The sequence below is a fragment of the Aspergillus fijiensis genome (genome assembly GCF_003184825.1).
Source record: "Aspergillus fijiensis CBS 313.89 unplaced genomic scaffold BO72scaffold_76, whole genome shotgun sequence".
Classification (NCBI taxonomy): domain Eukaryota; kingdom Fungi; phylum Ascomycota; class Eurotiomycetes; order Eurotiales; family Aspergillaceae; genus Aspergillus; species Aspergillus fijiensis.
In genome coordinates, this window is record NW_024469052.1 from 1 (window position 1) to 26,749 (window position 26,749).

The window sequence follows — 26,749 nt, forward strand, 5'->3', positions numbered from 1 at the left end:
CCCCCGCCCGGCCCGCCCGCCAGCACCCCGAGCCCAATAATCCCAAACCCCATGCCCATCCGCGTCCCAATCATAGATTGATCCGCCGTCAACCCCACAAAACACAACGGCGGCAACCCGATCAACGCCCCGCTAAAGAACCCCGCCACGAGCGCGACGCCCACCAACCCGCCCAGCGTCCTCACCCCCACCATGACAAACAGACACCCCGCCACGACCAGACAGCATGGGGCGATCAGATTGAACGGCCCCAGCCGATCGGCCAGGGCGTTGGGGAGGGTGCGCCCGAAACACGAGGCCGCGTTGAGGATGGGCACGATGTAGAACGCCATGTGCTCGGTGGCGATGCGCCGCTCCTCCGCCGCGAAGGAGATGTAGAACAGCAGCACGAACAGCCCCATGAACACCAGCAGCGACGCCCCCACGAAGAGGCAGTAGTGGAGGTCCGTGCAGGCGGCGCGGTCGATCAGGGCGCGCACGCGCGCAGGGGGGTATGCGCGCTGCCGCATGACGGCGAGCGGAAGCGCGAGGGTGGCCAGCGCCACGAAGCCGATGATGCGCACGGCCCAGGCGAAGCCTACTTGAGGGAGGAGCCGGTACAGCATCACAGGGTAGATGATTCCGCCGACCGAGGAGCCCGACACGGCCAGCCCCGTCGCGAGCCCCAGCCGGCTGCTGAAGTAGCGAGGGTAGCACCGAGACGCACGGCACGAAGAGGCAGCCCGCGCCGAGGCCGATCAGCAGGCCCTGCGAGAGGAGGATTCGGTAGTATTGCGTGCTGAGGCTGAGGAAGACGTGGCCTAGGAATATGCAGGTCGTGCCGCATGCTAACAGCGCCACGAGGTGGCCGCGGTCGTAGATCGGGCCCGTGATCGCCCCGATGACGAGGAGGAGCGTCGCTTGCGTCGACCCGATCCACGAGATCGCGCTGGCGCTGGCGGTCGTCGTGCTCGCGTAGTGGGTTTGGAAGACCCCGAACGTGTTTAGGAGGCCCCATGTGTTGAGGAGGAGGGCGAACCCTGGAGCCAGGCGCGGAGGCCGCCGTTGGGTGCGGGGGAAATACGAGGGGGTGGGGGTGGGGTCCGGGGTGGTGTGGGTTTTTTCGGTGGAGGGGCTGGTTGGCGTTGAGGTGAGGGAGGGGGTTGTTTGGGTGGATGCGTCGAGCATTTTGGTGGCTTAGAGGTGTCTTGATGGTGCAGGTATCTAGATGGTAGAATGCAGAATGCAGAAATCTGGGGAATGTGACTGTCCGTGCCAGTAGGGGCGTTGATAAAATACAGCCTGCAGGGCGTCCGAGTTAGGGCTCGGAGACGGCGTTTTCGGGGTTTTGGCCAGTTGGTGCTATTCTCCGGGTGGTTACAGGTTGACTTTGCGAGGCGCGCAGCCACTGTCTTACGGTGGGTTGAGAGGGTTTGGATAGGAGGGGATTCTCTCGGATTATCCTTGACTCTTGGCCAATGCTTTCGATGGCTAGGTCGATACTCTCCGACTGACCACCTGGCAAGGAAGTTTGGTTGCTTTGGTGGGAGGGGAAAGCCACACGAGCTAGGGTCTTACAGTACCGTAGACATACTTCTGTCTTCCCTGGAGATACTTGAAAGCAGTATAGCTAGCTAATAAGGCTGCAGAAGAGATCTTCAAGCAGGCAGTTGCTCGTCACCAAAACCACCGTGTATGTGCCTGATGCGCCTGCCTGATGCGCCGCCCCGTTGGTTGCTACAACTCGGAGCCGCGGGGGACCAACAGAATGAATCAAGTCAAAGGGTTGGGTGGAAAAGGCTAGCTTGAAGCTTGCCTAGAGGCGAATGGATCTACGCATGGTCAACGGAAATGGTTTGCATTGTGGCGGTTTGGTCGAATTGATCCATCAGGGCTGGATTTTCTGGGCACAGTAGATGAAAAGAAAGTATGAGATTTCGCTACGACGGCAGCTCGACAAGAAGTGTTAGCAGATGGCCAAGTAAGATTGTGTATATCCGAAAGTTGCTTGTGTCCTTGTGCCGCACATCAGCCATTCATACAGGGTCAATCTCGCTGCATTATTACGACAGTGTTGCTGCGCCATCAAGTCTAGTCCACCCCCATCTTCTCCCTATACAGCCCAACGGCCTCCGCCTTCATCGCCTCATCATCGAAATACCAGATCTTATGGAACCGGGCCTTGAGCTCTTCAAAGCAAGTCTCCGCCTTGACCCATTTGGACGGCTCGCCCCATTCGATCTGATGGTAGAAATCACGCACCGTGCGGCTGCTGTTCACCAGCCACTGGGTTCGCGTGCGGCGGAAAGCACCAAACGTCTCAAAGGCCGTCTCCAAGACGGTCCCCTTGAGCGTCGGCTGCTTGCGGATGATCTCCACCACCTCCACCATAAGACTCGACAAACACAGCGCATCCTCAATCCCCATTCCTGCCCCGGCCCCGTGGTGTGGAGTAGAAGCGTGCGCCGCGTCACCGGTCAGGCAGATCTTCCCCCGACTATAATACGGTGCCGGGTACTCCCACAGATCAAAGCACGCCCATTTCTCCAGCCCCTCGGGGAACAAGCGGATCACGTTGCGCACACAGGGACTCCAGTCGGCAAATGCTGCCTCCAGCTCCCCGCGCGAGGCCGGCGCCACCATCTGCTTGTCATCGAGCCAGCCCCCAGAATCCATGACAAACGCCGTGGCGTTGATCAGAGTATTGTTGGCCACCGGGTAGTGGATGAGATGGGCCCGCGGGCCGACGTGATTGTGCTGGTTCCGGGCCTTGTATTCGCCCAGCGCCGCGATGGCCGCCTCCATCGGGATGAGCGTGCGGTAGGCCACCTCGTGGGTGTAGTGCGGGTATGAGACGGGGCTGCCTTCCCCGAAGAGAATCTTTCGGACACGAGATTTAATGCCGTCGCAGCCGATGATTTATCTCCGTCAGTCAGGCCATGTATAAAACAAAGACATGCATTCATTGGCATCGACCTCCACCCGCGTCCCATCTAGAAACCCCAGTCCAATCTTCTCATCCAGCCCGCGTTCCTCAATCCATTGCAAGCATCGTCGACACCAGATGGCCTCCGGCGGCACGACCTTCACCAACGCCTCCAGGAACTGGACCCGCCGACACCCTTCAAAGCCCCGATATCCGGCATCGATCTGGTACAGCATCCGCTGGTAGGCGGGATCATTCGGATCAAGCTGGTTGTACCCGTCGATCCAGCGCAGGTAGTCATGGGCCTCCTTCACCCCCGCGTTGCTCGCGGAGGTCGCGACCGATCCGCTCGACCGCAGCGCCGTCACGATGGCCGGGTCCAGCTGCTCCATGCACTGGATGGCGTTCGCGGTGAAGGCGATCCCCGCGCCGATCTCGCGGAAGCCGTGTGCTTGCTCGTAGACGGTCACTTGGATCCCGCGCCGGAGCAGGCCGACAATCCCTCCGCCGATGATGGCGATCTCGATGGGTTCGGGGCGGAGTGGGGTGGGCATTTCGCTGTCGTTCGTGTCTGTTGATGAATTTAGGGCTGTAGGTTAATCTTCGGGATATCAGACGAGTATACGCTGCGAGAAATGGAGGCGCCAGGTTAGGGCTGTATGCTAGAAGCCTTATCAAGATCGTCAACAGTATTCTCTCCTCCGGGAGATACATATTCTCTCGTCCGGACGGGGTATCCCATGGCGGAGTAACCGACTGCCCGTGTATTATCTGTATGTCGTTGCGTCCATGACCGGTCAGCTCGGAGTATCTCACACTATCGTATCCGGGTCCATGGTACTCGGGTCAGGAAGACATTCCTGAATGTCATCTGGATGTACTGTCGGCCTGCTGCCTGCGCTCAATAAATTGGTCATCTTGCCGGGATCTGCCCTAGACTCCCATGCCAACGCACCATTTCAACAACTACAATCCTCGTTGCCATTGGTGGCCTGACTCAACAACAGCCATCGAGATGTCTGATTCCAAGCCCGCAGTTCTGCTCTTCGGCTCCCTTTCCCTGTCCTTCGACGAGAAGGCCTTTCAACAGCTGTAGAGGACCATCATAGCTAATGGAAGACACCACTGGGCCTGGGAGACGCTTACGTGCCTTCCCCATTCCTATCAAACGATCGTGGCTGCCGTCCCTGCTCTGGAGTCTGCTTCTACTCTCGAACACCTCCACGACCTCAAGAAGGCCGTCCAACGTCAACAGCCATTGACCATACCTTTCCCTCTGCCGAATTCAGCCCTAATTCCCCTTGTTGTAGTCTTCCAATTGACTCAATATGCGGATATGGTTGAGGATGCCACCATCGACCTGGACCCCCGGGTTGACCTCTTCGCTGCATCAATCCACGGCCAAGAAACATTGGGCTTCTGTACCGGTCTCCTCAGTGCCATCACGGTCTCGAGTGCCCGGAACAAGGAACAGTTCTGCCACTTCGCTGCCGTTGCCGCCCGACTGGGTCTTCTTGTTGGCATGGTCGTCGACGCATGTGATGCCGCGTCTTTGGGGCCGTCACGATCGCTGATTGCCGCCTGGAGCTTAGGGAAGAAGGAGAACGAGCTGCATCAAATACTCCAAGCCTTTCCAGAGATAGTGTACCCCTCGCCCCCCTTCGCGCTGAAAGCCCTAGTTGACCTAAAACAGGCGTATTTGTCAGTCTACTACGATGAGGATCGTGCAACGGTCACCACCGCAGCCTCAACCCTCTCCCCACTGCTGGAACAATGTCGAGCAGCGGGCATTCTAGCTGCAGAGGTCGGGCTATTCGGGCGATTCCACAGTGATGCCCACAGCAATCTTCTTCCAGCTATTCTCGACTTCTGTGACGCCCACCCGAGCTTTCAGTTTCCGGACGCCTCAGAACTGGTCATACCAACACAATCCAATGCCGGAGGAGCTTTCATCCACCGAGGGTTCCTGCACCGCCATGCTCTTCAGCAGATCTTGATAGACCCACCGCAGTGGTTTGCAGCAGTTGACACTGTCCGCAAATCACGGCTGCAAGAAGACGACGCTCATGTTGTCTCCTTCGGCACAGAGCGCTGTATCCCACCCTCTCTCATGCGCACAGTCGGTCAAAAGGTGATCCAAGCGCCCGTGCCTGGGAGCTCGCAGGCTGCCTGGTACACGGATTCCGGCAATGAAATTGCCGTTGTCGGGATGGCGTGCAAAACCGCCGGTGCGGACAACCTCGAGGAATTCTGGGACCTACTTTGCGCGGGGGAGTCTCAGCACAAGGAAGTACCCAAGGAGCGTTTTGGTTTTGAAACTGTCTTTCGAGACGTCGACCACAAGCGCAAGTGGTTTGGGAACTTCATCAATGGTCATGACGAATTTGATCACAAATTCTTCAAGAAAAGCCCAAGGGAAAGCGCTACAATGGCTAGCCGAGCCCTCGGCAGTCCCAAAAGCTCGCACTTTCAATCTATCAACATCATTTGCGACAATGGGTGGAACAACTTGGTGGATGCAACACTGAGCCTGTGGAAGGCAGGTCTGGGTGTGCAATTCTGGGCTCACCAGTCGAGTCAAACAAAGGAGCACCCAATCCTTCTATTGCCGCCCTACCAGTTTGAGCGTTCAAAGCATTGGATTGAACTCAAGACGCCCCCAAGAATTACTTCGGAAGAAGACTTGAGACCAAAGATCATGGAGCAGGACCTGCCGGAGAAGCTTTTCAAGTTCGTCGGGTACGAAGACAAGGCCGAGCGGCAAGCGAGATTCCGTATCAATACGCTGGCCGCCGAGTACGACGAACTCCTTCGTGGACACGTCATTGCTCAGACAGCGCCTATCTGCCCTGCCACTATTCAGCTTGATATAGTCATTGAAGCAGTACGCAGCATCAAGCCAGCTTTCTCATCATCCAAGCTAGAGCCCAGGCTGTACAACGTCGAGAACGCCTCGCCACTCTGCATCAACCTGGGGCAGGCAGTATGGGTCGAGGCGGTTACGGAAGGTAGCGCAGCAACAACTTGGAACTTTCAGGTTTTCAGCAATGACCTTCAGAACGAAGCCCCGCGCACAGTCCATACCACCGGTCAGATCGTCTTTCAGTCCGTCGATGATCTCGCACTGAAACTTGAGTTTGCGCGCCTGGAACGCCATTTCAGTCACGAACAGTGTCTTGATATCCTGCGCAGTAACGATCCAGACGAAGTCCTGCAGAGTAGAAACATCCACAAAATCTTCGCCGAGATCGTGCACTACGGAGAGGAGTATCGCGGGCTGCAGAAGCTGGTGAGCAAGGGAAACCAATCGGCAGATTTAGTAGCCAAGCAGTATAATCCGGAATCATGGCTCGACGGGCATCTGGCTGACAGCTTCTGTCAGGTTGGAGGCATCTGTGTCAGCTGTATGGTTGACCGCACCATGTCAGATATGTATATCGCAAATGGTGTCGAGCAGTGGATTCGCTCTCCGAGATTTCACCAGCAAGATTCGCGGCCTGATTCGTACCATGTTCTGGCGACACATCATCGACCCTCACCCAAGGCGTTTCTAACAGATGTCTTTATATTCAATCCGACAAATGATTCTCTAATTGAGGCCATCTTGAGTATCAGCTATGTGAGAGTACCGAAAGCCTCGATAAGCAGGTTACTATCGCGTCTTGCCATGGGAGACTTCCAGAAGGTTGCGGAAGCTTCCACCTCTGAGCCTTTCCATGGTGATACCGATGCAGAGAAAAAGGTTTTAGCAGTTCCCCAAGCACAGGTACAGAGAGCCAGTCCTTCAGCAACCATCAAAGTGCAGGCACCAGGCAAGTTAGAGACTGCACCAAAGGTGAAGACTATCCTTGCGGAACTCTCCGGTCTCGAGTTGAAGGAGATCAAAGATGACAGTAACCTCGCAGTTCTCTCATGAGAATAGAGTTGGCACATGAGATTGAAGCCGCATTCCAGATCACGATTCCGGAAAATGAGCTCATGGATGTCATCGACATTCCCAGCTTGATGAAGTGTGTGGGAACTGTGATAGGTGGCGGCGTTGTTACTGCAACGGAAAGCAGTGATCAAAGCACTTCTGAGAATGAGGAAAGCGACACAAAGCCCAGCGGCTACACGACGCCGAGTACCGCATCTGAGGTGGCTGAGCCAGCAAAGTCTGTCCAGAACACCGGACTGAACCTTTCCTTTTGCTCTGTGATAGAGGCTTTCAATGAGGTCAAGAGCAATACCGACGACCATATTGTTGATTACAAGCAGGGCAATTACTTCGAGACGGTGCTGCCCCTTAAAGATCAAATGTGTGTGTCGCTCGTCCTCGAGGCGTTCGACAAGTTGGGACAGCACATTCGCAATGCCAATCCTGGTGACAAATTTGTCCGCATTGAACACGCAAGAGAACATGCCCGACTAGTTGACCACCTGTATAGAATGCTCGACGAGGGAGCAGGGCTTGTAAATATCGACGGCGATTGCATCACTCGCACGGCAGTCCTCCCTCCTTGCTCGAGCAGTGAGATCCTTGCAGAACTTGCTACTCGCTTCCCTGACCAGAGTATGGCTGATGAACTCACCTTATACACTGGATCTCAGCTGGCCGAGGTCCTCAGAGGCCAGACAGATGGGATCAAGTTGATCTTCGGAACTCCAAAAGGGCGTGACCTCGTCTTCAACATGTATGCGGAATGGCCGCTCAATAGGCTATTCTACCGACAAATGGAGGGATTCATTAGCCGACTCGTTTCTAAAGTCGACATGGCTCAGGGAGCCATCAAGATCTTGGAGATGGGGGCTGGTACAGGAGGAACGACTAGATGGCTCGTTCCTCTGCTCGCGGAGTTGAACATTTCAGTCGAGTACACCTTCACGGATCTCGCTCCATCCTTTGTCGCTGCCGCTCGCAAGAGATTTGGCAAGCAGTATCCCTTCATGAAATTCAGGACACATGATATTGAACAGGCTCCGGCCGACGATCTTCTCGGCACGCAACACATCATCATCGCCAGTAACGCTGTGCATGCCACGCACAGTCTCAGGGTGTCTGCAAGTAATATCCGCAAGGCCCTACGATCTGACGGTCTCCTTATGGTGCTCGAAATGACAAGTATCATGTATTGGGTCGATGTCACATTCGGGCTGTTTGAGGGCTGGTGGTATTTTGACGATGAACGCACACATGCTGTGACGCACGAGTCGCAGTGGGAAACTGAGCTGCACTCGGCTGGATACGGACACGTCGACTGGACTGATGGTGCGCGGCCAGAGGACAGACTGGAGAAGCTGATTATTGCCTTTGCTTCAGGCGGGAGGTATGAGCGACTCCCGGTCACATCCAATCGAGAGCCTATCGACTGACTGTGCGGCGCGACAAACAGTTATTGACAGATACCTGCGTAAGATGACGGCCGGATGGAAGGCTCCTTCGGTGAAGGTCGGACCCACAAATAGGGATAGAAAATGTATTGTTCTCACAGGGGCAACAGGGAGCTTGGGAAGCCATGTGGTCCAAAAGCTTGCCAGCAGTCCTGGTGTGACGAAGATCATCTGTCTGAATCGACGGAGTCGGCTCGACGCTGATCAACGATAGCTTCAGTCTCTGAGACAGAAAGGCATCTGGCTTCCTGACGATGCGATCGACAAACTCACCATCATGGATGCTGATCTTGCAAGACCGCAACTCGGGCTGTCGAGTCCACAGTACGAATCCCTTGTCTCAACGACCACGCACATTATTCACAACGCCTGGCTCATGAATGCGAAATGGCCGTTAGATCGATTCGAGTCCCAGCTTTATATCATGCGCAATCTGTTAGACTTTGCGTCCGCTGTTGTGGGCCATGGCTGTAACATAGTCACATTTCAGTTCATCTCCTCCATTGCAACAGTCGGTCATTATCCTCTGCATACAGGAAGACCTCGGGTCCCGGAAGCGATGATGGGAATCGAATCTGTTCTCCCCACCGGGTACGGAGACGCAAAGTACATTTGCGAGCTGATGCTTGAGTCGACGCTAAGGCTTCACCCAGACAAATTCCATGCCATGACGGTGCGTCCAGGGCAAATCGCAGGCTCCAGTGAGAGCGGATACTGGAACCCCCGTGAGCATTTCTCCTTCGTGATCAAATCATCACAGACACTCGGCGCCCTCCCTCGCTTCGAAGGCCTTCTGTCATGGGCGCCCGTCGATTTCGTAGCCGGTACAACCGTCGACTTGCTTTTCCGCGACGACCCACCGTATCCGGTCTACCATATTGAGAACCCGATCCGCCAGAGGTGGGAAAATATAATGCCTGTGCTTGCAGATGAGCTGCACCTACCACAGACAAATATAATTCCATTCTCAGAGTGGGTGCAGCGCGTTCGGGAGTATAGTCGACATGCAGGGTCAGAGCGGGAGAATCCCGCCATCATGTTGGTTGATTTCTTGGATGAGAACTTTCTGCGCATATCTTGCGGTGGGCTCTTGTTGGAGACGAGGAGATGTCGCGAGCATTCGAAGACTCTGGCAGATATGGACCCGGTTAGTGAGGATGTGACAGGGTTGTATATCAAGAACTGGAGGGCGATGGAGTTTTTGGATTGATCTTTGTGTTCTTCATGTTGAGATCAGTTCCCTCCCTTGGAGTTGAAGATGAATAGACAGACTGAAAGTGAATGAAGGTTGCTGGTCGTTGATGAAGCTCACTTCCTGTGGGGGGGGGGGGAGGGGGAATCTCTGGACAGACACCGACAGAAAACAGAAATGCATCATATGAGTACTCGTATCTTGTCATTGCGGAGGATCCGATAATCCCCGGAATCGCGAGCAAATGCCCACACCACTCCTGCAGGCCAGGATCTCGCCTCCCAGCGGTGTCCGTGGTGTCAGAAGACTCAACAAGGTGCTGGGCCGCCATGGTGGATCAATCATCGCGGACTCCCACAAAACCCATCTGGGTGCCGCGTTCCGTAGGCGGGGTATGCCATCTATGCCTAGCAGTTCAATACTGTCCACTTATCTGATCTCATAATAAATATCTACGGAGTCTTAGATACACCACAAACTATCGAGTAAGAAGACCCAAATCCAGGATTCAAACAGAGCGGCATCTCGCGTGTGTGCCCTGTTCCTCATGCCTAGAGCCTTGCAAATCATCAAACGAGGCCCTGAGAGAAGCAGCCAACTTTAAAGCCATCTCCTTCAATGCTTTCTTCGCCTCGACGGCCTTCTTGTCTAGTTCATCGATATGCGCTGTCGTAACGTCCCCTATTACCTCTGAACCATCATTGGTTACAGTTTGTATCTCGCATATACTGTCCTGGACCACCTCGCCTAACTCGCACACTTTTATTTTGTGTTCGTCAGCAATCTCCTCGCGAAAATGGTCGACAAGACCAGGCAGTTCTGATCTGATGCTGTCTTGAACGATATCATCAAGTTCTGATTTGATGCTATCGCGTACAATATCCTGCTGTAATTTGAGACTGTTGTGAATTTCCTCATCGATATATCTTTTGATGCAAGGATCGATCAGATGGACGCCAGGAGGGCCAGATACCCCGGACTTTGATGGTAGGGCACCGTCTACATCCCCTGACAAGCCCAGTAGACGATGGTGTCCGGAGCGAATCAATAGCTTGCGAACCTGATCTTCGGGAAGTCGGCTAAGCTTCTGCTCAAGATATCTAAGTGAAAGATGATCCACGTCATCGGGTGATGAAGCATGTATAAAGTGGGTTGGACGGATCGAGTTTGAGGATGGTGACGGAGAGCAAGTACTTGGGGTATTGACTTCGGTAGGTGCTCCAAGCCAGTCTGGTTGTGTAAGAAGCGGCCTTTTGCAACTTTCTTCGAGTGACAGAGACCACCCTAGAGACCATCAACAGGCTATGAAAGCTGAAATCTCCAGTAACTGTGGAGATGGGACATACCTCTGTCCCGTTTGCCAATGGCCGGCTTCAATTCGGGTTGGTCATTGTATTGGGGTGGACTCGCTTGCTCAGCCGGTGTTGATACATGTTCCTCATCATATGGCGGTGGAGAAAGCTTGAATATACTTGGATCTCTCTCGACTACACCATGTCGATGGTGGTCGAAAGACTCTGGCTGAAGGGTTTGTATTCTAGAGCAAAATTTTCTCAACGTCTCAAATTCTCCCCCCTGAAATTGTACCAGGGCAAAGTGTAGGCGTAGAGATTTTGATTGGCAAATATGGGCGAATGCAATGAAATTTGAGTCTTCTGGATCGGAAGAACTCAGAGACTTTGCCCAAGATGGACAAAGAACAACCCCAGGCCTAGCTAAATGTATACTGAGCGTTGAAACATCCGTAGCACCGCTTATAGTTTGTCGTATCTTCGAGGACAATTCCGATGGGCACAGATTAGGTTTGCTTCTCTTAACTAGCGAAGAGTTCTGGACCGCTTTGGGGCAGATTTTCAATGTTAGTGAATCCGATCTGTCAGTGGAGTTAGCAAGGGCTGCCTTGATACTAAGAAAGATAGATCCTCGCTCGGGGTCGTTGGAGTAGGCAATGCGACACCTGGCATCGCAAGAATGTTTCGTGCCCGGTACAGAAACGACAACTTTCTTGGACAAAACCCAGTGCGACTCTTGCGATACAGGCGACATTGGATAACCTCTAAAGTTCCTTAGGTTTTAGAGATTCCCTCGAATGATCGAGTAGCCCTCCCACCCGGGCTTTGGAAAAGCGATGAGCAGCCCTGGCTCCGGCGGGTGAGAGATCAGGGATAGAAGTGAGAGGACAACAGTAAAGAGACCGACCGAAAGCTCCTGCGGCCTGGCCACAAGCACATGCTCACTCCAGGGAAGAAGTTGGAGAGTCCTATGAAAACACAGGAATGGCACGCCAAGCAGCGAGAACGGCAAGAAGAAAATGATTCCTTGATTGACGGACGACAACAAAGGTATCAAAAGCTCTTGCGGCCTAGCCACACGTACGTACCCAATCCAAGATCCAAACCTGGAGTCCTATGAGAACACAGGAACGGCAGGACCAGCGGCGAGAACAGCAAAGAGCGAATCGTTAAGTCCCTATACGTTATTAGGATAATGGAGTTGATATCGCACCGAGCGAAGGTGAAGCATGAGATATCTAAGGGGGTAAAAAGGGAGTGAGGAGATTGTTGGGGGCGGGGAGGTGGTTCTGGGGAGAGGATCGATACAGAACTCAAGGGACGGGAAAGGAGGCTCTGCCCACGTGATCTTGACAGGTGACCTCATTTTCCCTGGCAGGTCGAGCACAGACTTCCCTGGGTCAGGTGACCAGACCACTATTGCGATTAACTTACTTTGTACTCCGTACTTTGTGCTAGTTCCTTTCAACATTTTCTGACGGTCATCCTCTGCCGTTAATATAATATCTCTTGGTAGCTTATGGAAAAATAGAGAGATGGAGGCAGCGGCAGTAAGAGAGATGTGCAGTGGCACTATCAACGTCATTATTACTTCTCTACGTCCTCTATGTCGACTCGATAAATCAATATCAAAACATACTATGCTCAATCCTTTCCTTCTTTACGCTGGTGTCTAGGATAGCATTGGCACTCGGAATGGAAGATAAAAACCATGGACGATCGCTTTTCCTTGAGAAACCAAAAGAAAGCATCTATAGTACAGTCTATATACTAGGTTTTATGTCAGTGGTGCCGTATAGAAGCGATATAGCCTCCTTGGGCAAAATGATGCAACGCGAGCACTAGAGGTAACAACCAGTCAGTGAGAATAGAAGATAGAAAGAGAGAGAATAAGGAAAACTCACAGAAGAGCATAATCAGCGCCAGCGCTGGAAGTACCCACGGCGATTGGCCTACTGCCTGGCTCTTTCCGGAGATGTTCATGAGACTGAGCAGCGCCAGGCCCAGCCCCACGAGCGCGATGGTCCCCGTGCTGACGCGGCGCATGCGGAAATGATGAGGATCACGGGGAAGCGATAGGATTGCGAAGACCGTGGTGAAGATCAGGAAGAGACCCGTGCAGATGCAGAAGTATCCTGGAGGTGAGTGAAGATGTTAGACGGTACTTGAACCTCTCAGGTCGATCAACACGAAGGATCGGAATGATGTGACAAGTCCAAAGAGAAACAAAGATGATGGAGGACGATGTACATACCAAAAGTAAGATCAAAGACCTTCATGACCGCGTCTGTCACCTCTTGGAACGTGAGATTCGCTTTGGCCGCCACTTCCTTGGGGATCTTCCACCCGAAGTTGTGCACGATGATGGTCACCGTCTCCATGATGGCCGGCCACGCCTTCTCGATGAACTCCGTCCCCGTCGCGTTAGGGGGCAGCGCGATGGTCGCGTTGTAGGCGCTTTCGATGGTGTAAAATTGATCCATGTAGGTGGTGAAGCGGTTCAGGACGTCGTCCAACGCCTCCCCCAGCATATCCCTGAGTTCGTCGACCGGGGTATTGCTGTTGATCCCGCTCATCAGGGGATTGAAAAGCTGGCTGATCCCGGCCCAGAGGTATGCCCAGATGAAGATTTGGTTGATCCCTTCCATCATGAGACAGAGGCAGACGTGGAAGGGGAAGTGGAGCATAGCCCACAGGTGCTGGCCGATCGGACCCAGTGCCTCGACGCTGCTGATGTTGTCGAAGTACAGTTGGTAAGTCAGGTACTGTGATAGAGAGGAAGTCCTGGTTAGAAATCTTTCTTTCTAGCTTGACAAGGGGCAGGTACTCTTACAATAATCAGCACGGATGATATGAGAATTCCAATGTCCTGGGGGAAGAACCGCGGTCCAGCTTCCCGATCATGCTGACAACCTTGGTCAGAAGAATGATACCCTCGCTCAGCTATCAAAAAGTGGTTTAGTATCTTAGATGAATACGCCTGGAGAGTTATACATACGATAATCAAAGTCAAGCAGGTCATTCTCTCCACGAGATGGGTCTTCTCAAGCGAGAGCGCCGGCCAAACCGCGGCCACGACCACGTTGATACCCACCTCGGTCACGGAAACGCAATACCACGCGATATAAGCATCCCATATAGTGCGCAATTGAAACACAAACGATATACCAAGAAAACAGCTGCAGCGGCCAGCAGCGAGAACAAAATGATCAACAATGGCGCGCGAGTCTTGCAGTAATGCCACGTGAAGTACAGCGTCATGCCGTACTGGCATGCGAGTACCAAGCGGCTCACCATGAGGATCAGCGACAGCTGCTGCATGGGGCCCCAGGCGTCCTGCCTCAGGAAGTTGGGCCGATGACGGCCAGCCCCATCATCACGCCGAAATGGCACGCGTGGGCCACACGCTCGAAGATGCTGTCCGTGGCAAACCGGACGTCGTACAGACTGACATGGCACCAGGTGAACCACAAGATACTGATGAAGCCGACATAGGACGCCAGCACTGGACAAATATTAAGCAAATCCATTCCGCGAAGACTGATATTGTTTAGGGGAGGAGTCGGCCACATACTCTTACTGCTGTTCACATCGTGGGCAGTCACAAAGGAGGTCAAATTGGCCACGAAAAACAAGTCGAAAACAACTGGATGTTGGAGGTAGCCTCATAGTGTTCGAACTGAGGGTTCTCGAACAAGGTCTCATCGTGTGTGTCCAGGCCGAGCTCACCATCAGACGTTGAACTCTGCCGCGTGCTGCTCTTGGACTTGAACGGGTGCTGTTAGTCTTTGAGTTTTGCGGTTCGTGAAATCAAGACGTACCAAGGGGCTTGTCACAAAAGGGATTCGACCCATTTTGTATGACAGGAGAGAGAAGCTCTCAGAATGTAGGTAGACATAAAACTGCTGTTGACGCTTGGGAATCTTGTCCCTGATCTTCCTCTTCCTCTTCACCGTTGCATATCACAAAGCATGGTTTAGCTTGTCGAGCGAGATCTATGGTCTAGCTCCTTTGTCGGCCTTATATATGTTGGAAGTAGTTACAGATCGCGTTTGGACAAGCCACAGGAAGAAAAGCAATTCCATCTTGCCATGAGGCATTTCAGTTGTGCACTGGGATGATAGCGAACGGTTTCAGGAGAGAGTATGCTGTGTTTGGGGTGAACCTCGTGTTGTCGCATGGCTTCGGAGATCGTGCTGACTGCATATAACTATTCCTACACCTGGATTTGCATTGAGTCATTGGCCACATCAAGATCTTGGGGCTGTTAACTGCGTCTGTCATACCGAAAGCCGCTCAGCCTTATCGGTGTTGAGGTTGCACAAGATTTCAGGCGGTGGAGGCTGGATCTCGTTGGCTTCTATATCGGGAAAAGCTGCGGGAAAAATCCCAGACTTTAGATAAAGATAGGCATCCAGGTTGCAACATCACCAAGCCTCATACTACAGCTTCATGCGACAGAATTTTCACTCTCGCTGCAAAGATGCGCATGGTGATGTGCTCTGGATGCAGGGCGCTAGGATTATCGTGGTCTGTCAATACGGTCTTTGGTTAGTTCATGAGATATAGCCAACTGATAAGTTAGCACGTACAGGAAAAGAAAAGCCCCACTCAGCTGCTGCAACTCAAAGACAGTCGACAAACGTTCTAGATTCTCCAAATGATGCACCGGATATGAGACCTGAGATGAGACCCGGGATGGGAGGCCGGGACAATCCATGCTGTGCCGACCAGTTGGGCCGTCACTTCATCCAAAACTCATTCAAATCCACTAGAATGCTTCCTTCACCTATCAGTTCTCACCAACGTTGGGATCAGTCACACTCAGCTGGCGACTCCAGGACAGTTGAGGACCGTTCTGGATTCTGCAAACGATTGACCCGAGGGGAGAGGCCAGGACAACCCATGCTGTGCCGACTAATCGGACCGGCACGCTATCCAAGATTCAGTCGATCCACTCGAATGCTTTCTTCACCTTTCAGTTCTCACCAACGTTCGTATCAGTCACACCCAGCTGCAGCAACTCAAAGACAGTTGAGAACGGCTCTGTATTCGCCAAAGGATCCACCCGAGCTGGGGGGACCAGGACCATCCATGACGTGCCGACTAATCGGACCGTCGCTTCATGCAGCAATTCGCTCGATCTACCAAATGGCTTCATCTTTCAGGTCCCACCAACGTTGGATCGTTCCAGCCTGGTGTTGATGGTTTCGTGTTCGATTGCTCTCTCCGACGGCGAGGATGCAGTGACTGATAGAGAGAAAGAAGAGTGGTAATTGCTTGTACTGTACTGTTCACCAATGGGAAGGCCAGGAGACGCGAGAGAGGTTAATTGACAACTGACGGCTTGAATACTGTTCGTGGCTGGTCATCTCTCACAAGATGCTACTGTAACCTACAGAGCGTCTGAACCGGGGATCTCCAGCTCGGGCAGGTTGCAACATCTGGAGGCAATCACATCGGCCCATTGTGGGTCGCAATGCACATTCTGCAGGAGAATATGAATGATAACTAGGGTAAATCTTGAACAAAGAGCGTTCCACTAGAAGCATAATCTGGGTTATCATTTGTGGTAGCAGCGCTATGAGAGAACTACAGAATACCCCTTCCTTCATGGCTCGATGAAACCTGGCCTAAATTAAATCAAAATGTGGGGGATGGAGCGATACCGGGCTAACAGAACACACGGGGAGTATGAGAGAGAGTTGCGCTGAGGTAATGGATAATAAGGCGATGTGAATGTGATGGCGGCACCAGCTTTATGCAATGTAAGCAATCTCGTCCCCATCCAATCGCTCGATATAGTCCTTCTCCATCAGAGCCTCGATATTCTTCTTGATGTCGGGGACCTTGGGAGGGAAGCGAGATTTGACTTGTTGGATCACTTCTTGAACCAATTGTACGTGCTTCATCTTCTTGCGAGACTTCATGATACGGACAATCGCAGACTAGAACAGCATTAGGCGGGGTACAAATTCAGGGGGTAGGACGAGGAACGTACCTGAAGTAAGAGCTTACGATCCTCCTCAATTGTCTTGTGTGTGTCATCCGACTCGACCTTCTGCTCCGACTTGATTTGAATGTTGAGGTTAACCTTGATCTTCTTGTTCTTGAAATTGTAGTTCAGAGTGAAAGACGTTCCAGGCTCCGGTTTGGATCCTTCGGAATTGATAGTCAGAACTTTAGCCTTGAGGAAAATGCTGAGGTTGGGATCAAGAATTTCAGGCGAAAGGGAAGTGGCTTTTTGAATATCCTCGTAGCTTAAGGTGTCGTGCTCATTGAAGAGTAGAAGTATGCCCATTTGGAATGTGGATACCTGGAACGTGTAGGGTACTTTGGTGTTCTTGATGTAGTTGGCCTTGATTTCACCCTTGCATAGCTGCCAAAGCCATGTCAGCTTTCTGCCACTGTGCTTGTCAAAGTAGAAGCTCTGGAATCGTTCAGATGTCTTGACGATTTCGGGTGGTGCAAGGAAATCGGTGGTAGGCGCATTGAGAGGCCAGAATCCGGTACCCAGGATCTGGAAATGAGAGTCGACCAGCTTCCGCCGATCATCTTCATCGAGTACCTTCTCTTGCCAGTCCCGGTAGCTGGCGTTCAGGTCCTTCGAGATCTGAATGTCTTGGAACATGCGCTGCAGCTTGTTCGTGTATTCAAAACCGCACGCCTCCTTGAGCTTGCTGATCATGCTGGTTTCTGCATCGTCGGACACGGAGCTGACATGTACCAGACGTTTAGCGAGCATCTTGGAGTAGAACTTCTGGAAAACATCCTTGTCCTCGATGTACTTGAAGACAGTCATAATTTGCACCAACATCTCTTCCAACTCAGACTCCTCTGCAGCTTTGGAACCCTTCTTCAATAACGAATCGGTATAGCGCGCGAGCAATTCGGGGGTCTTTGTCGATCCGGACCTGCAAATCTTGTTGCGGTTGACAAACTCGCGGCAGGCATTATCCAGAGAACGGACAAACTCGGACTCACCGTTAAATGCCTCGCTGACCAAGCTTTGATACCTGGTATGTACCTGTAACAATGCGTCCACGTACATCTTAGGCTCGAACGATGTCTCTCCGTCGGCGGCCACCTTCTCAACGGCGGCCAAGCCAGCCTTCCTCACATGAGCTTCAAACTTAGTCCGGAGAGGATCCAGACCCTCTTTGATGCGAGACAGAAGTCTATACATCCGAGCCAAATCATCTTGACGCTCGTTGTCCAGCAGAACCTGGAATTCATCTCGGAGGAGTTCAGAGTGAGCTGTGACCAGCACATCCAGACAAGTGTCGGTCAGATGTTTCGAAATGTCCGGGTGCAAGTACAAGCCGACACGAGCCTTTTCTTCCTCCAGACGGGCTTCTGCTTTCTTCATGTACTCGACCACGCTGTTCTCGGTAACAAATTGCCGCGACTCGTTTTCGTAGTAAACTCTGGTGGCGGAGATAAATGGCTTCTCGAAGTGGTAGCGGTAAACCTCGAGCGTTGACCTGGTGCTGTCAGTCTCGTCAAGGCCCAGGGAAACGAACGAGTCGACGATGCTCTTGATCTGTGACTGCTCAATAGTCTCGCCGTTACGCTGCTTTTCGACCAGGTTCAGTACAGCCTCCATAACCTTCTCATGAACCTTCATGAAGAAGTCGTCCTTCCATTTCACCAGGTGCAGCGTGTAAACATCGTAGACATTCTTCTTTCCCTCGTCGATCTCGCGTTTGACCCAGTGTCTGTTTAGGTAACGAAAGAGATGGTTGATGTACTTGGCGGCAGTGGTGTAGCGAAGCCATTCGCGAATATAGAACCCCAACAACGCCTCCTCCGCATGGCTCTCGGATTCTCTATACACAGCGTCCAAGTGACGTGAGAGGTATTCACCTAGTAGTTTGTAGAGTTCCTCCCCGAGGAGATGGGCTGCAGCGGTGATGTCAATATACGTTGCAGCGCTGACCCACATAGATCTTGGCCGGAGGGTAGAAGGGACGAAAAGACTGACCGCCGCGATGAGCTTGTAAACCGCTGCCGCTACCAACGGCTTTCTGTGATGTGCAAAAGTTGTGGACCGCTCTAGATTCAAACCCGTGAGTATTCTTGGTGGAGTGAACGCCTTGAGGTCAAACCATACGTGTAAAGGGCCATGTACTAAGCCCGGGTGAAGAGAGGTCAGCGGCGCGACAAGTAGCGAAAACCAGTCCAACATGAAAAGAGTGTCGAGGAACATACAGTTTTCATGTCAACTCCTTCCTCTAGTTTGAGCATCACACTGTCGATGCCCTTCTCCAAGAACGTCCATCTACCTGAGTCAGCCGGTGGCCCGGAAGCAGTCGCCTCGACAGCCGACCTTGCGGATAAGAAACTGGACCTGGGAAAACTAACGTCTCATCGAGATCATCCTTGTGGGGTGTTTGAGGGAAAAAAGCCGGCATCTTGTGTTTGATCGCCCAGGTTCGAGCCTTGAGCGCGGGTCTGTGGAAGATGCGTGTGAACATTAGCCTGGTAGGACTAATATAGCCTCATAAAAAGCTTCCGGGGGACGACGGGAACATGTTGCTGCAGGAGACCGCAACATGAAGAAAGGAAAATGCCGTGTAACAAGCAAAGATGCCCATGAGATCAGGTATACGTGAGCCTTACCAAACGTTGCAAGCGATAAGGACAGTGGATGACCTCACTCAGCGGTGGGCGGTTAAGGCAGCGGTGACGGAGACGGCGAGACGAATAATGGCTCTCCTAGTTAATCTGAGAGGAGAAAGAATATCTAGAAAAATATGATAGGTTGGGGGAGACAAAGAAGTAAGACCACAACCTGCAAGTCCCTAGAGTCAGAGAAATGGGGAGAGTAAACGAGACGCGCCTCAAGCTGGAGGAGAGATCGGGGATGGAGAAGCAAGCCAGAAAAGGCGTGGCGTTGGGCGATGAGTGCCGTGGGGGTTGGGGGGGGGGGGGAGGAGAAGGTCCGGTTCCGGTAAGCGGTCAGGCAGCTCTATCGAAATAATCTCCCTGGCGATCTACTGGCTGACTAGAAGTGAATCTTAAGCCCGCGGTAACTATGCCCACTGCCTGATCGAGTAAACTGACTTTTTGAAAAAACTGTCAGGAAGATGACCAGGAAGATCGATTTTCTACTGTTGAAAACTCCTCGTTTGTTCATGCGGCTACTTTACTCTGACGGAAACCCACATCAGGCACCCCGACATGGCATGCTTGCCTAGGGTGGGACGTGGAACCCCATCCGAATGAGTTGGCTGCATTGTAGCATGCCTAAATTTCAAACTCTCTGGGCAGTGTTGTTCATGAGCGCCATGCTCAAACGCCTCTGCCCTTCCGAGACAGGACAATGACCATTGTTGTCGCAGGCGAACATGTTTGCTACTGAGTACTGGTAGTATCAGGAGAGACTGCCACTTCGTGCGCTACGAATGACGTCATGTCTAGCTCAAATTGAATGCCGGTCGCCCTTTTTAATCAGGAAGACACCCTCCGCACCAGCCGAACTCGCGCATCTCTTATCGCGTGCCACACCAGAAGTCCGGCGCAATCATGTCATTTAAGCCGCTCACTGACGTCCAAGTGACCTACCGCCAGATCCCTCAGTGGCAGGGTCTTCCGAATACATCCATACAGTCGAAGCCACTCATGATCTACCACAAAGCATTCGACGCGTCGGCTAGCGACCTTGCAGCACATTTCGAGGATGTAGGCGAGGTCACGTCGCAGTGGGTCTATTCTATGTATCGCCAAACGCACTTCCACAGCACCACCCACGAGGTTTTAGGAGTGGTTTCCGGCCTTGCGCGCCTTTGTTTTGGTGGAGAAGACAATCCCGAGTGCTTCGAGCCAACCGTCGAACGAGGGGACCTGATCATAGTACCCGCCGGTGTGGGCCATCGACTCCTGGACGAGCTGGGCACGGACGAAGGACCTTTCAAGATGGTCGGTGCCTATCCGACTCAAAAACAGTGGGATATGTGCTACGGCGAACAATCCGAGGCAGACAGGGTTACGAAGAATATTCAGCGATTGGATTGGTTCCATGGAGATCCCTTATATGCCAAAGATGGACCGGTTTTGCACGTGTAGTCTGAACCCAGCGTGAGCACGTGGCTTAGCAGTATATGTACATCTACCATTGACGAGTAAATCGGCCGTAATGCATATATTATCGGTATCAAAGCCAGGGCCTTCGCACAGCATGCCACATATAAACGCCTCGCCTAACCCAATTGACAGATGACCAAACCAGGGGAAACAACACCAACAGGGAAAGAATAGAATGTTATCAGGTAAAAACATGGGCATGAAAAGCAGCGATCCGAAGTAGACAAGAAGAAAGGAAGAAAAGGTGGGTATAGGTGAATAATAGAGAAAGAAAGGTAAGGAAAGTTGCTAGGAGAACCAAACCCCCTGCCAAGTGCTTCAAGAAGCCACACGTTCGACAAGTCTATCAGGAAGATTAGAATAATGAGCATTCGAAGAAAAACGTTATGGGGGTAGAAGCTGGCCTACCTGAGCACACTGATCGCAAATGTTGTAAGCCAGGCCAGAAGCGCAATCAAGAGAACACACGCGAGAGCTATTTGTCGGTCGCATATTGCGTCATTCTTTGGTGTGATCTCTTGATTGACTTCATTCAACGTGCATGCACCCTGAACAGTGGACAAGGATTCGAATGCTAAACTTAGATTGGCCGAGTCGAAAACAATAAAGAAGATATCCAACAGGATCAGCCGTGCTTTGGCGGATGCAGACCGGAGGCCCAGCGGCTTCGAGGTATATTCGTCAAAGGTGATATAGATCAGATATACGAGAGCCACCGCGTCAACAATGATGGCCATAAGCGCGGATGGGCCCTGTGGATGTTTATATTGACCCGATAGATGCTGGATCGAGCCCCCTAGTGCCAGGGCAGTAAGCGAGAAGCACCATACGGTAAGTCTGAAGATAAGAGGAACCATAGGACTCCTGAGAAGAGTATTATGGAAGCGCTTGAACCAGATCTGCCGGCGTCGCTTCATCCTCAGCGGGTCCTCGGTATCCTCATCTGGAGCGAGTTGTCCTCGCCACGGCTGCGAGAAATCGCCAAGGTTCTCGTTCAACCATTCTGGGGTTACAGACTTCTCTTCCACGCCCGGCTCACGAGGATATGCGATCACCTTCGAGAAGTTCTTCCAGCGAGACTCGCGTCGGGAAGGGCCCCCTTGCTCTTCATCATCCTCATCGTCGGCTCGGCTCGGGCGGTTCGGTCTTGTCGCATAAGGGGAGTGATTATGCTGCGCCACAACGGCGTCGTCGGGTTGCGAGGGAAGAAGGCTAGCCGTGGCAGGAACGTCGTTATCTTCTTCAGGATACTCTACCGAGCGGATCCAGGCTACACGAGACGAAGGTGCAAAGTCAGCAAGGACTGCATTAGGGGAGGAGAGTAGAAGGATCCATGCTCAAGTTACCTGGCAATGTTCTTGGTTTCCTTCCCATTATTGGACCAAATTCAGTGTCTCCCACCACAGTACTCTCTGGTGAGCGCGAAGTCCCCGCAGACTGGTCTACCGCATCCTCATTGTGACCGAGGTCATGGTCGCTGTTTACTGCGCCAACGGAAGGGTTGGACTGCGCCGACATCCATTCCGTGGTGGAAGGTTGTTCCGACAGCTGTTCGTCCGGAACCGAGCCTGAATCTGGTGGCTGCAAAAAGTAGCTGTCGCGCACATCGTGGGCCATGGCCTTAAATTTCAGCGACTGTCCCAGGCAAAGTTGCGTCGGATTGTCGGAAGCAGGGGGAAGACGGCGGGTCCAGTCTGCATCGCCCCAATGTTCCTCGGAACTCCTAGCGGGCACAGCGCCTTAGCTCTGTAATTGAGACACCCGTTTTCTCGCTAAAAGAATAGAAACATCCGCTGAGAAAGAATATAGACAACACCCACCGTGTGATGTATAAAGAGGTGGTGGGTGGTGGGGAGAGAAAGAAGCGCTCGCCCTTGGGGGGGAGGTGAGAGGGGGCTGGTTCGGCAAAGGAACCATGAATCGGAGCGCTCCAGTTTTTAGTGCCCGAGACCTCGTGAATAACTAGATTTTAGTGATGGTTCCTGCTCGTAACTACTCCGTACTGTAATAGTCTCGCCGGGAGCGGAATGACGTCGGCCCTGCACCTGCTCCAGTGACGAGCACCGCGGCAGCGGAGGCGGAGGCGGATTCAACCATCACGACCATCACCATCACCAGGACCATTTGCGGTGGCCAACAATCAGCTCCCTCCCATTACTAGCAATCCCACCAATTCCCAACACTGCCTCTCTCCCATAAATAATTCTCTCGGTGAACTCATTGAGGTATGCGACTGTCACCCACTGCGTCTCATCGGCCATTTCCTTTCAGCCATCGATAGTCAAGCTCCCTGTCAGCTCACTACAAAAACACAAAGCAATCCTTTGTACGCTTCCCAGCGTTTGCTCGTTTTTCGGACACGTCAATCGCAAATCACACAACGCCTGCAAAAATACAGTCATTGCTATGCGAATCTTCATTGTTCCCATATCGACGCGACGAGCTCTTATCTACGCTCGGCCCGTCGGCCAAGAATTGTCCAAGGAGCGCACAATTGTTGACAAAATCACCAACAAGGCGGCAGAGACATGGGCTAAGTGGGAGGAGGCAGATAAAGGCTGGAAGAAGCACCTGGTCTCCTGGGGCAATCGGGTGCAACAACGAATTCCCTACCAAGAATGGGGTCTCAAGAGTATCCCCTCGCTGAGCTCTCAGCAGCGCATTGACAAGACCTACGGGACAAAGAAAGTGGATGTACTCTTCCCCGGCAATGCAGTCCGATCGGAGAAGCTTCACTCTCTCTTACAAGCCATCGCGACCGAGAGGCAAGACTTGCATCGCAAACGGATGTGGTGGAGCTTCCTTGCGACGCCACTCACAATCCCAGTTGGACTCCTTCCGGTGTATGTATCCCTCTACCCTTTCAGAGTTGTATTGGTTCTGGGCTAATGATTTTACATGCAGCATACCTAATATTCCGTTCTTCTACCTGGTGTACCGCGGATGGTCGCATTGGCGAGGTCGGCTTCCCCCCATCCCTGCAGACGCCACAAATCATAAGCTAATCAGCCTCTAGCCCTCAATGGATCCAAGCATCTAGAGTTCCTCATGGAGAAAGACCTCCTGAACCCCATATCCTACCCTGCGCTAGAGAAGCTCTACGCTAAACGAGTTTCGTATGCACTGGAGAGCACGGAGGTGGACAAGCCCCATTCTGAGATGGTGGAGGACGTGGAGAGGAGTGACGATAAGTTATTACTCCGCATGAGCGATGCGAAGAAACTGGCAACAATTCTCGACGCACCAGACCTGGCTCTGGAAGCAGAAAGGGCTATCGTGCAGGTGCAGGAACAATTAAGCTCGCATGATCAAGGAGATAAGGACCAGAGTCCTCCCAAGGAAAAGGATGCATGAGTGGGGGGGGGAGGCCTATCGCGGAGAGAAGGGATTCTGATATCTAAAAGGTGCTCGAGGGTGTTTTCCTGGTTGTTATGGTTCGGGGCCTTGGAATGGGGCTCTTATATGTTCACCTTCTTGTGTGGAGTCATGATTCGGGTACAAGTACATAAACATTATAGAGCATGAGCAATGTATTTGAGAATTGAATGAGCTGATAACGTTACTGTCCAGTGAACCAACTACATCTACATCTACATCTACTGTACTGTACTTCTATGCTCCGAACGGAACTAACTTGTTCCGGGTCAACCCCCATGGTTCGAGCCACTGCGGGACACCCGACTCGGAGAAACGACCAAACATCATCCAACTCAACTCACTCAGTCCCTTTCGCTCATTCACGTCATTCTCTTGTCGCTTGCTTGCTCAGCTTGCGTGTTACATTCATTCTTACTCACCAATCCCCTGAGTACATACTCCTTCAATCACCATGTCAAATAAGAAGATTGAGCAATGGGAAATCGAACGATATTGGGAGATCTTCGCATCGCTTGCAGGCGGCCAGCCGCGCCTAAACAACTCCCAGGCCGCCTCCGTATTGAGGAACAGCCGGCTTCGCGATGACCAACTCGAGAAGGTTTGGGATCTGGCTGATGTCGACGGAGATGGCGAGCTGGACTTTGAAGAGTTCTGTGTTGCCATGCGATTGGTCTTTGACCTTGTAAACGGGGTATGTGAGCTCCCTCCCTCTCCATCTCATCTGTTGCTGCGGTGGCTTTCCCCGTACGGGGGAGACCCCCCCTCCCCGAGGGCCGCCGGCCGCATACACTTCACCCGCGACTACTCTCCACACCACCACCCCCTGACGCTCATAAACCACAACCACATACTCCCTGCTGATGTGATTTCATCTCTCCAAAGGAACTGCAAAGCGTACCTAATGTCTTACCCGATTGGCTCGTTCCCGAATCCAAAGCCCATCTAGTCCAAGCAACGCGAGCACTAAGCGACCGTCCGGAACAATTCGAACGGATAGAGGATGAAGACGACACCCCGGGTCTCAAGGATGGCTTCGAATGGTATATGAACCCGGCGGACAAGTCCAAATACGAGGAGATCTATCTTGCAAACAAGAACCACCGCGGTGAAATCACATGTACGTCGCCCCAACTTAATGATCGAAGCTCCACATGATGCTCTTCCTTCTCCCATCCCTCCCTGCCTTATCCACCGTTGAGAGCGCTCGCAATTCTTTCTTTCACGAACCCCTAACATGACCCTCCCCCCGGGACAAATTAGTCGAATCACTACAGGGTCTGTATGACTCCCTAGACGTGCCGGACACGGACATCCGCTCGGCATGGAACCTCGTCAACCCGTCGGCCTACCCCGCGATCAACAAAGACGCCACCCTTGCATTCCTGCACATCCTGAACTACCGCCACGAGGGCTTCCGCATCCCGCGCACCATCCCGGCCTCGCTGCGCGCCTCGTTCGAGAACAACAAGATCGACTACCAGCTGGACAACGTGCGGCCCGCCCAAAAATGGGGCGGCGGCGCCAACGGCGACAACACCACTGAAACCGCGACCGGCCGGAAAGCCAAGTTCGGCGACACGTACCTGAGCCGCCTCGGCGCCGGGGGCAAGACCTCGTACACGCCCAAGGGCACGGACTTCAGCGACACCATCCAGGATGAGGAGTGGGAGAAGGTGCGGCTGCGGCGCGAGCTGGCGGAGTTGGAGGCCAAGCTGGACGCGGCGCGCAAGGCGTCGGAGGGCCGCCGCGATCGCGACCGGCCCCGCAACGACGGCCGCCCCAACTGGGTGCTCATCAAGAAGGAGGCCCTGCAGCTGCTGGAGTTCAAGGAGCGGGAACTGCGCGAGCTCCGCGAGGGCGCCGGCCGCACCAAGGACGGCCAGGACACCGAGCGGCTGCGGGAGGACGTCAACGCCGTGGGCGAGCAGGTCGAGGGTCTGAAGACGCACCTGGCGCAGCGGAAGGAGGTGCTCGCCGACTTACGGCAGCAGATCGAGGAGCAGAAAGTCTCCCGGTAGTCTGTCTATCTGTTTGTTGTCACTCGGCGTTATCCCCCTTTTTCAGCTGTGTTTCTTCTCTTCGTTCTTTGAATATAATCTTCTACCTTGCTGCTCTTGGTGCGGGACTTTGTTTTCTGCCCCCCATTCGAGTCTCGTCACCACGCTGGGCACTGTATAGCCAGTTCGTCTGTCACATTTCAGTTTTCATATCTTTTGGGCGAGGAGCTCAGGCGCATAAATGGATGTTTGAACTTTGTTCCACTTTGCCTTTCTCTTACTTTTGCAAGTCCAAGTTCCAGCTTCCCAACAGGGCCTGTGATATACATACATAGACAGCTCAAAAACCAGCTGCTGATTCCCTATTGCTGCACTAATTCACTAGTTCTAACTAGATATTATACCCTAAGTATAAGTTTTGTTCGTTTTAGACTATATAACTCTCGATATTAGAAGCTATAGACTGTTTGTTAGCTTTGATAGAAATGAGAAGTAATATTTTATTGTTACAACATACCACACAGATACT

General features: G+C 52.7%; 10 protein-coding genes across 10 annotated transcripts; 4 read left to right on the plus strand and 6 right to left on the minus strand.

The window, feature by feature from the left end:
• Positions 1-13: 13 nt before the first annotated feature.
• Positions 14-1,167, minus strand: BO72DRAFT_520914 (MFS general substrate transporter; the record flags this gene model as incomplete). Its single annotated transcript, XM_040949730.1, has 2 exons — positions 14-675; positions 707-1,167. Coding segments are annotated over 2 exons (1,123 nt in total), but the record flags the coding sequence as incomplete, so codon positions are not given.
• Positions 1,168-1,868: 701 nt separating this feature from the next.
• Positions 1,869-3,459, minus strand: BO72DRAFT_531894 (FAD/NAD(P)-binding domain-containing protein; the record flags this gene model as incomplete). The annotated part of the gene is made up of 2 exons (XM_040950405.1): positions 1,869-2,859; positions 2,956-3,459. The coding sequence occupies 2 exons, from the start codon at positions 3,457-3,459 to the stop codon at positions 2,071-2,073; spliced, it is 1,293 nt and encodes a 430-aa protein (XP_040796406.1). The 3' UTR covers positions 1,869-2,070.
• Positions 3,460-3,920: 461 nt separating this feature from the next.
• On the plus strand, positions 3,921-9,485 carry BO72DRAFT_500986 (uncharacterized protein; the record flags this gene model as incomplete). Its single annotated transcript, XM_040948936.1, has 6 exons — positions 3,921-3,997; positions 4,025-6,798; positions 6,828-8,211; positions 8,288-8,333; positions 8,386-8,430; positions 8,490-9,485. The coding sequence occupies 6 exons, from the start codon at positions 3,921-3,923 to the stop codon at positions 9,483-9,485; spliced, it is 5,322 nt and encodes a 1,773-aa protein (XP_040796407.1).
• A 490-nt stretch (positions 9,486-9,975) lies between these two features.
• Positions 9,976-12,472, minus strand: BO72DRAFT_472441 (uncharacterized protein; the record flags this gene model as incomplete). The annotated part of the gene is made up of 4 exons (XM_040947140.1): positions 9,976-10,115; positions 10,197-10,567; positions 10,626-10,726; positions 12,470-12,472. The coding sequence occupies 4 exons, from the start codon at positions 12,470-12,472 to the stop codon at positions 9,976-9,978; spliced, it is 615 nt and encodes a 204-aa protein (XP_040796408.1).
• Positions 12,473-12,540: 68 nt separating this feature from the next.
• BO72DRAFT_531896 (uncharacterized protein) lies at positions 12,541-14,056 on the minus strand (the record flags this gene model as incomplete). Its single annotated transcript, XM_040950406.1, has 6 exons — positions 12,541-12,600; positions 12,664-12,894; positions 13,014-13,524; positions 13,593-13,664; positions 13,758-13,853; positions 13,928-14,056. The coding sequence occupies 6 exons, from the start codon at positions 14,054-14,056 to the stop codon at positions 12,542-12,544; spliced, it is 1,098 nt and encodes a 365-aa protein (XP_040796409.1).
• Positions 14,057-16,518: 2,462 nt separating this feature from the next.
• Positions 16,519-19,173, minus strand: culA (cullin culA; the record flags this gene model as incomplete). Its single annotated transcript, XM_040941774.1, has 6 exons — positions 16,519-16,707; positions 16,761-18,661; positions 18,744-18,814; positions 18,873-18,889; positions 18,971-19,040; positions 19,124-19,173. 6 exons carry the CDS (start codon positions 19,171-19,173, stop codon positions 16,519-16,521), a joined length of 2,298 nt encoding a protein of 765 aa, XP_040796410.1.
• Positions 19,174-19,794: 621 nt separating this feature from the next.
• Positions 19,795-20,991, plus strand: BO72DRAFT_452689 (cupin domain-containing protein). Its single transcript, XM_040945780.1, has one exon. It carries the CDS (start codon positions 20,288-20,290, stop codon positions 20,825-20,827), a length of 540 nt encoding a protein of 179 aa, XP_040796411.1. The 5' UTR covers positions 19,795-20,287; the 3' UTR covers positions 20,828-20,991.
• Positions 20,802-22,792, minus strand: BO72DRAFT_452690 (phospholipase D regulator). The gene is made up of 3 exons (XM_040945781.1): positions 22,192-22,792; positions 21,254-22,115; positions 20,802-21,188 (listed from the first exon to the last, which is right to left on the minus strand). Exons 1-3 carry the CDS (start codon positions 22,460-22,462, stop codon positions 21,164-21,166), a joined length of 1,158 nt encoding a protein of 385 aa, XP_040796412.1. The 5' UTR covers positions 22,463-22,792; the 3' UTR covers positions 20,802-21,163.
• Positions 22,793-22,872: 80 nt separating this feature from the next.
• Positions 22,873-24,396, plus strand: BO72DRAFT_480996 (mitochondrial K+-H+ exchange-related family protein). The gene is made up of 3 exons (XM_040947664.1): positions 22,873-23,688; positions 23,750-23,805; positions 23,862-24,396. The coding sequence occupies exons 1-3, from the start codon at positions 23,252-23,254 to the stop codon at positions 24,197-24,199; spliced, it is 831 nt and encodes a 276-aa protein (XP_040796413.1). The 5' UTR covers positions 22,873-23,251; the 3' UTR covers positions 24,200-24,396.
• Positions 24,397-24,548: 152 nt separating this feature from the next.
• end3 (cytoskeletal adaptor protein SagA) lies at positions 24,549-26,601 on the plus strand. The gene is made up of 3 exons (XM_040945782.1): positions 24,549-24,914; positions 25,106-25,340; positions 25,484-26,601. Exons 1-3 carry the CDS (start codon positions 24,675-24,677, stop codon positions 26,239-26,241), a joined length of 1,233 nt encoding a protein of 410 aa, XP_040796414.1. The 5' UTR covers positions 24,549-24,674; the 3' UTR covers positions 26,242-26,601.
• Positions 26,602-26,749: the final 148 nt, after the last annotated feature.

What these genes read in the sequence shown, in the direction of transcription:
- BO72DRAFT_480996 (XM_040947664.1), top strand. Translation starts at nt 23,252, where the DNA reads ATGCGAATCTTCATTGTTCCCATATCGACGCGACGAGCTCTTATCTAC. An exon ending in CCAGTTGGACTCCTTCCGGT is followed by an intron (nt 23,689 to 23,749) that starts GTATGTATCCCT and finishes TTTTACATGCAG; the next exon opens with CATACCTAATATTCCGTTCT. An exon ending in CGGATGGTCGCATTGGCGAG is followed by an intron (nt 23,806 to 23,861) that starts GTCGGCTTCCCC and finishes ATCAGCCTCTAG; the next exon opens with CCCTCAATGGATCCAAGCAT.
- BO72DRAFT_452690 (XM_040945781.1), bottom strand. Translation starts at nt 22,462, where the DNA reads ATGGCCCACGATGTGCGCGACAGCTACTTTTTGCAGCCACCAGATTCA. An exon ending in GAAACCAAGAACATTGCCAG is followed by an intron (nt 22,116 to 22,191) that starts GTAACTTGAGCA and finishes CGTCTCGTGTAG; the next exon opens with CCTGGATCCGCTCGGTAGAG. An exon ending in TTTGCGATCAGTGTGCTCAG is followed by an intron (nt 21,189 to 21,253) that starts GTAGGCCAGCTT and finishes TCTTCCTGATAG; the next exon opens with ACTTGTCGAACGTGTGGCTT.
- end3 (XM_040945782.1), top strand. Translation starts at nt 24,675, where the DNA reads ATGTCAAATAAGAAGATTGAGCAATGGGAAATCGAACGATATTGGGAG. An exon ending in TCTTTGACCTTGTAAACGGG is followed by an intron (nt 24,915 to 25,105) that starts GTATGTGAGCTC and finishes ATCTCTCCAAAG; the next exon opens with GAACTGCAAAGCGTACCTAA. An exon ending in CCACCGCGGTGAAATCACAT is followed by an intron (nt 25,341 to 25,483) that starts GTACGTCGCCCC and finishes GGGACAAATTAG; the next exon opens with TCGAATCACTACAGGGTCTG.
- BO72DRAFT_452689 (XM_040945780.1), top strand. Translation starts at nt 20,288, where the DNA reads ATGTCATTTAAGCCGCTCACTGACGTCCAAGTGACCTACCGCCAGATC.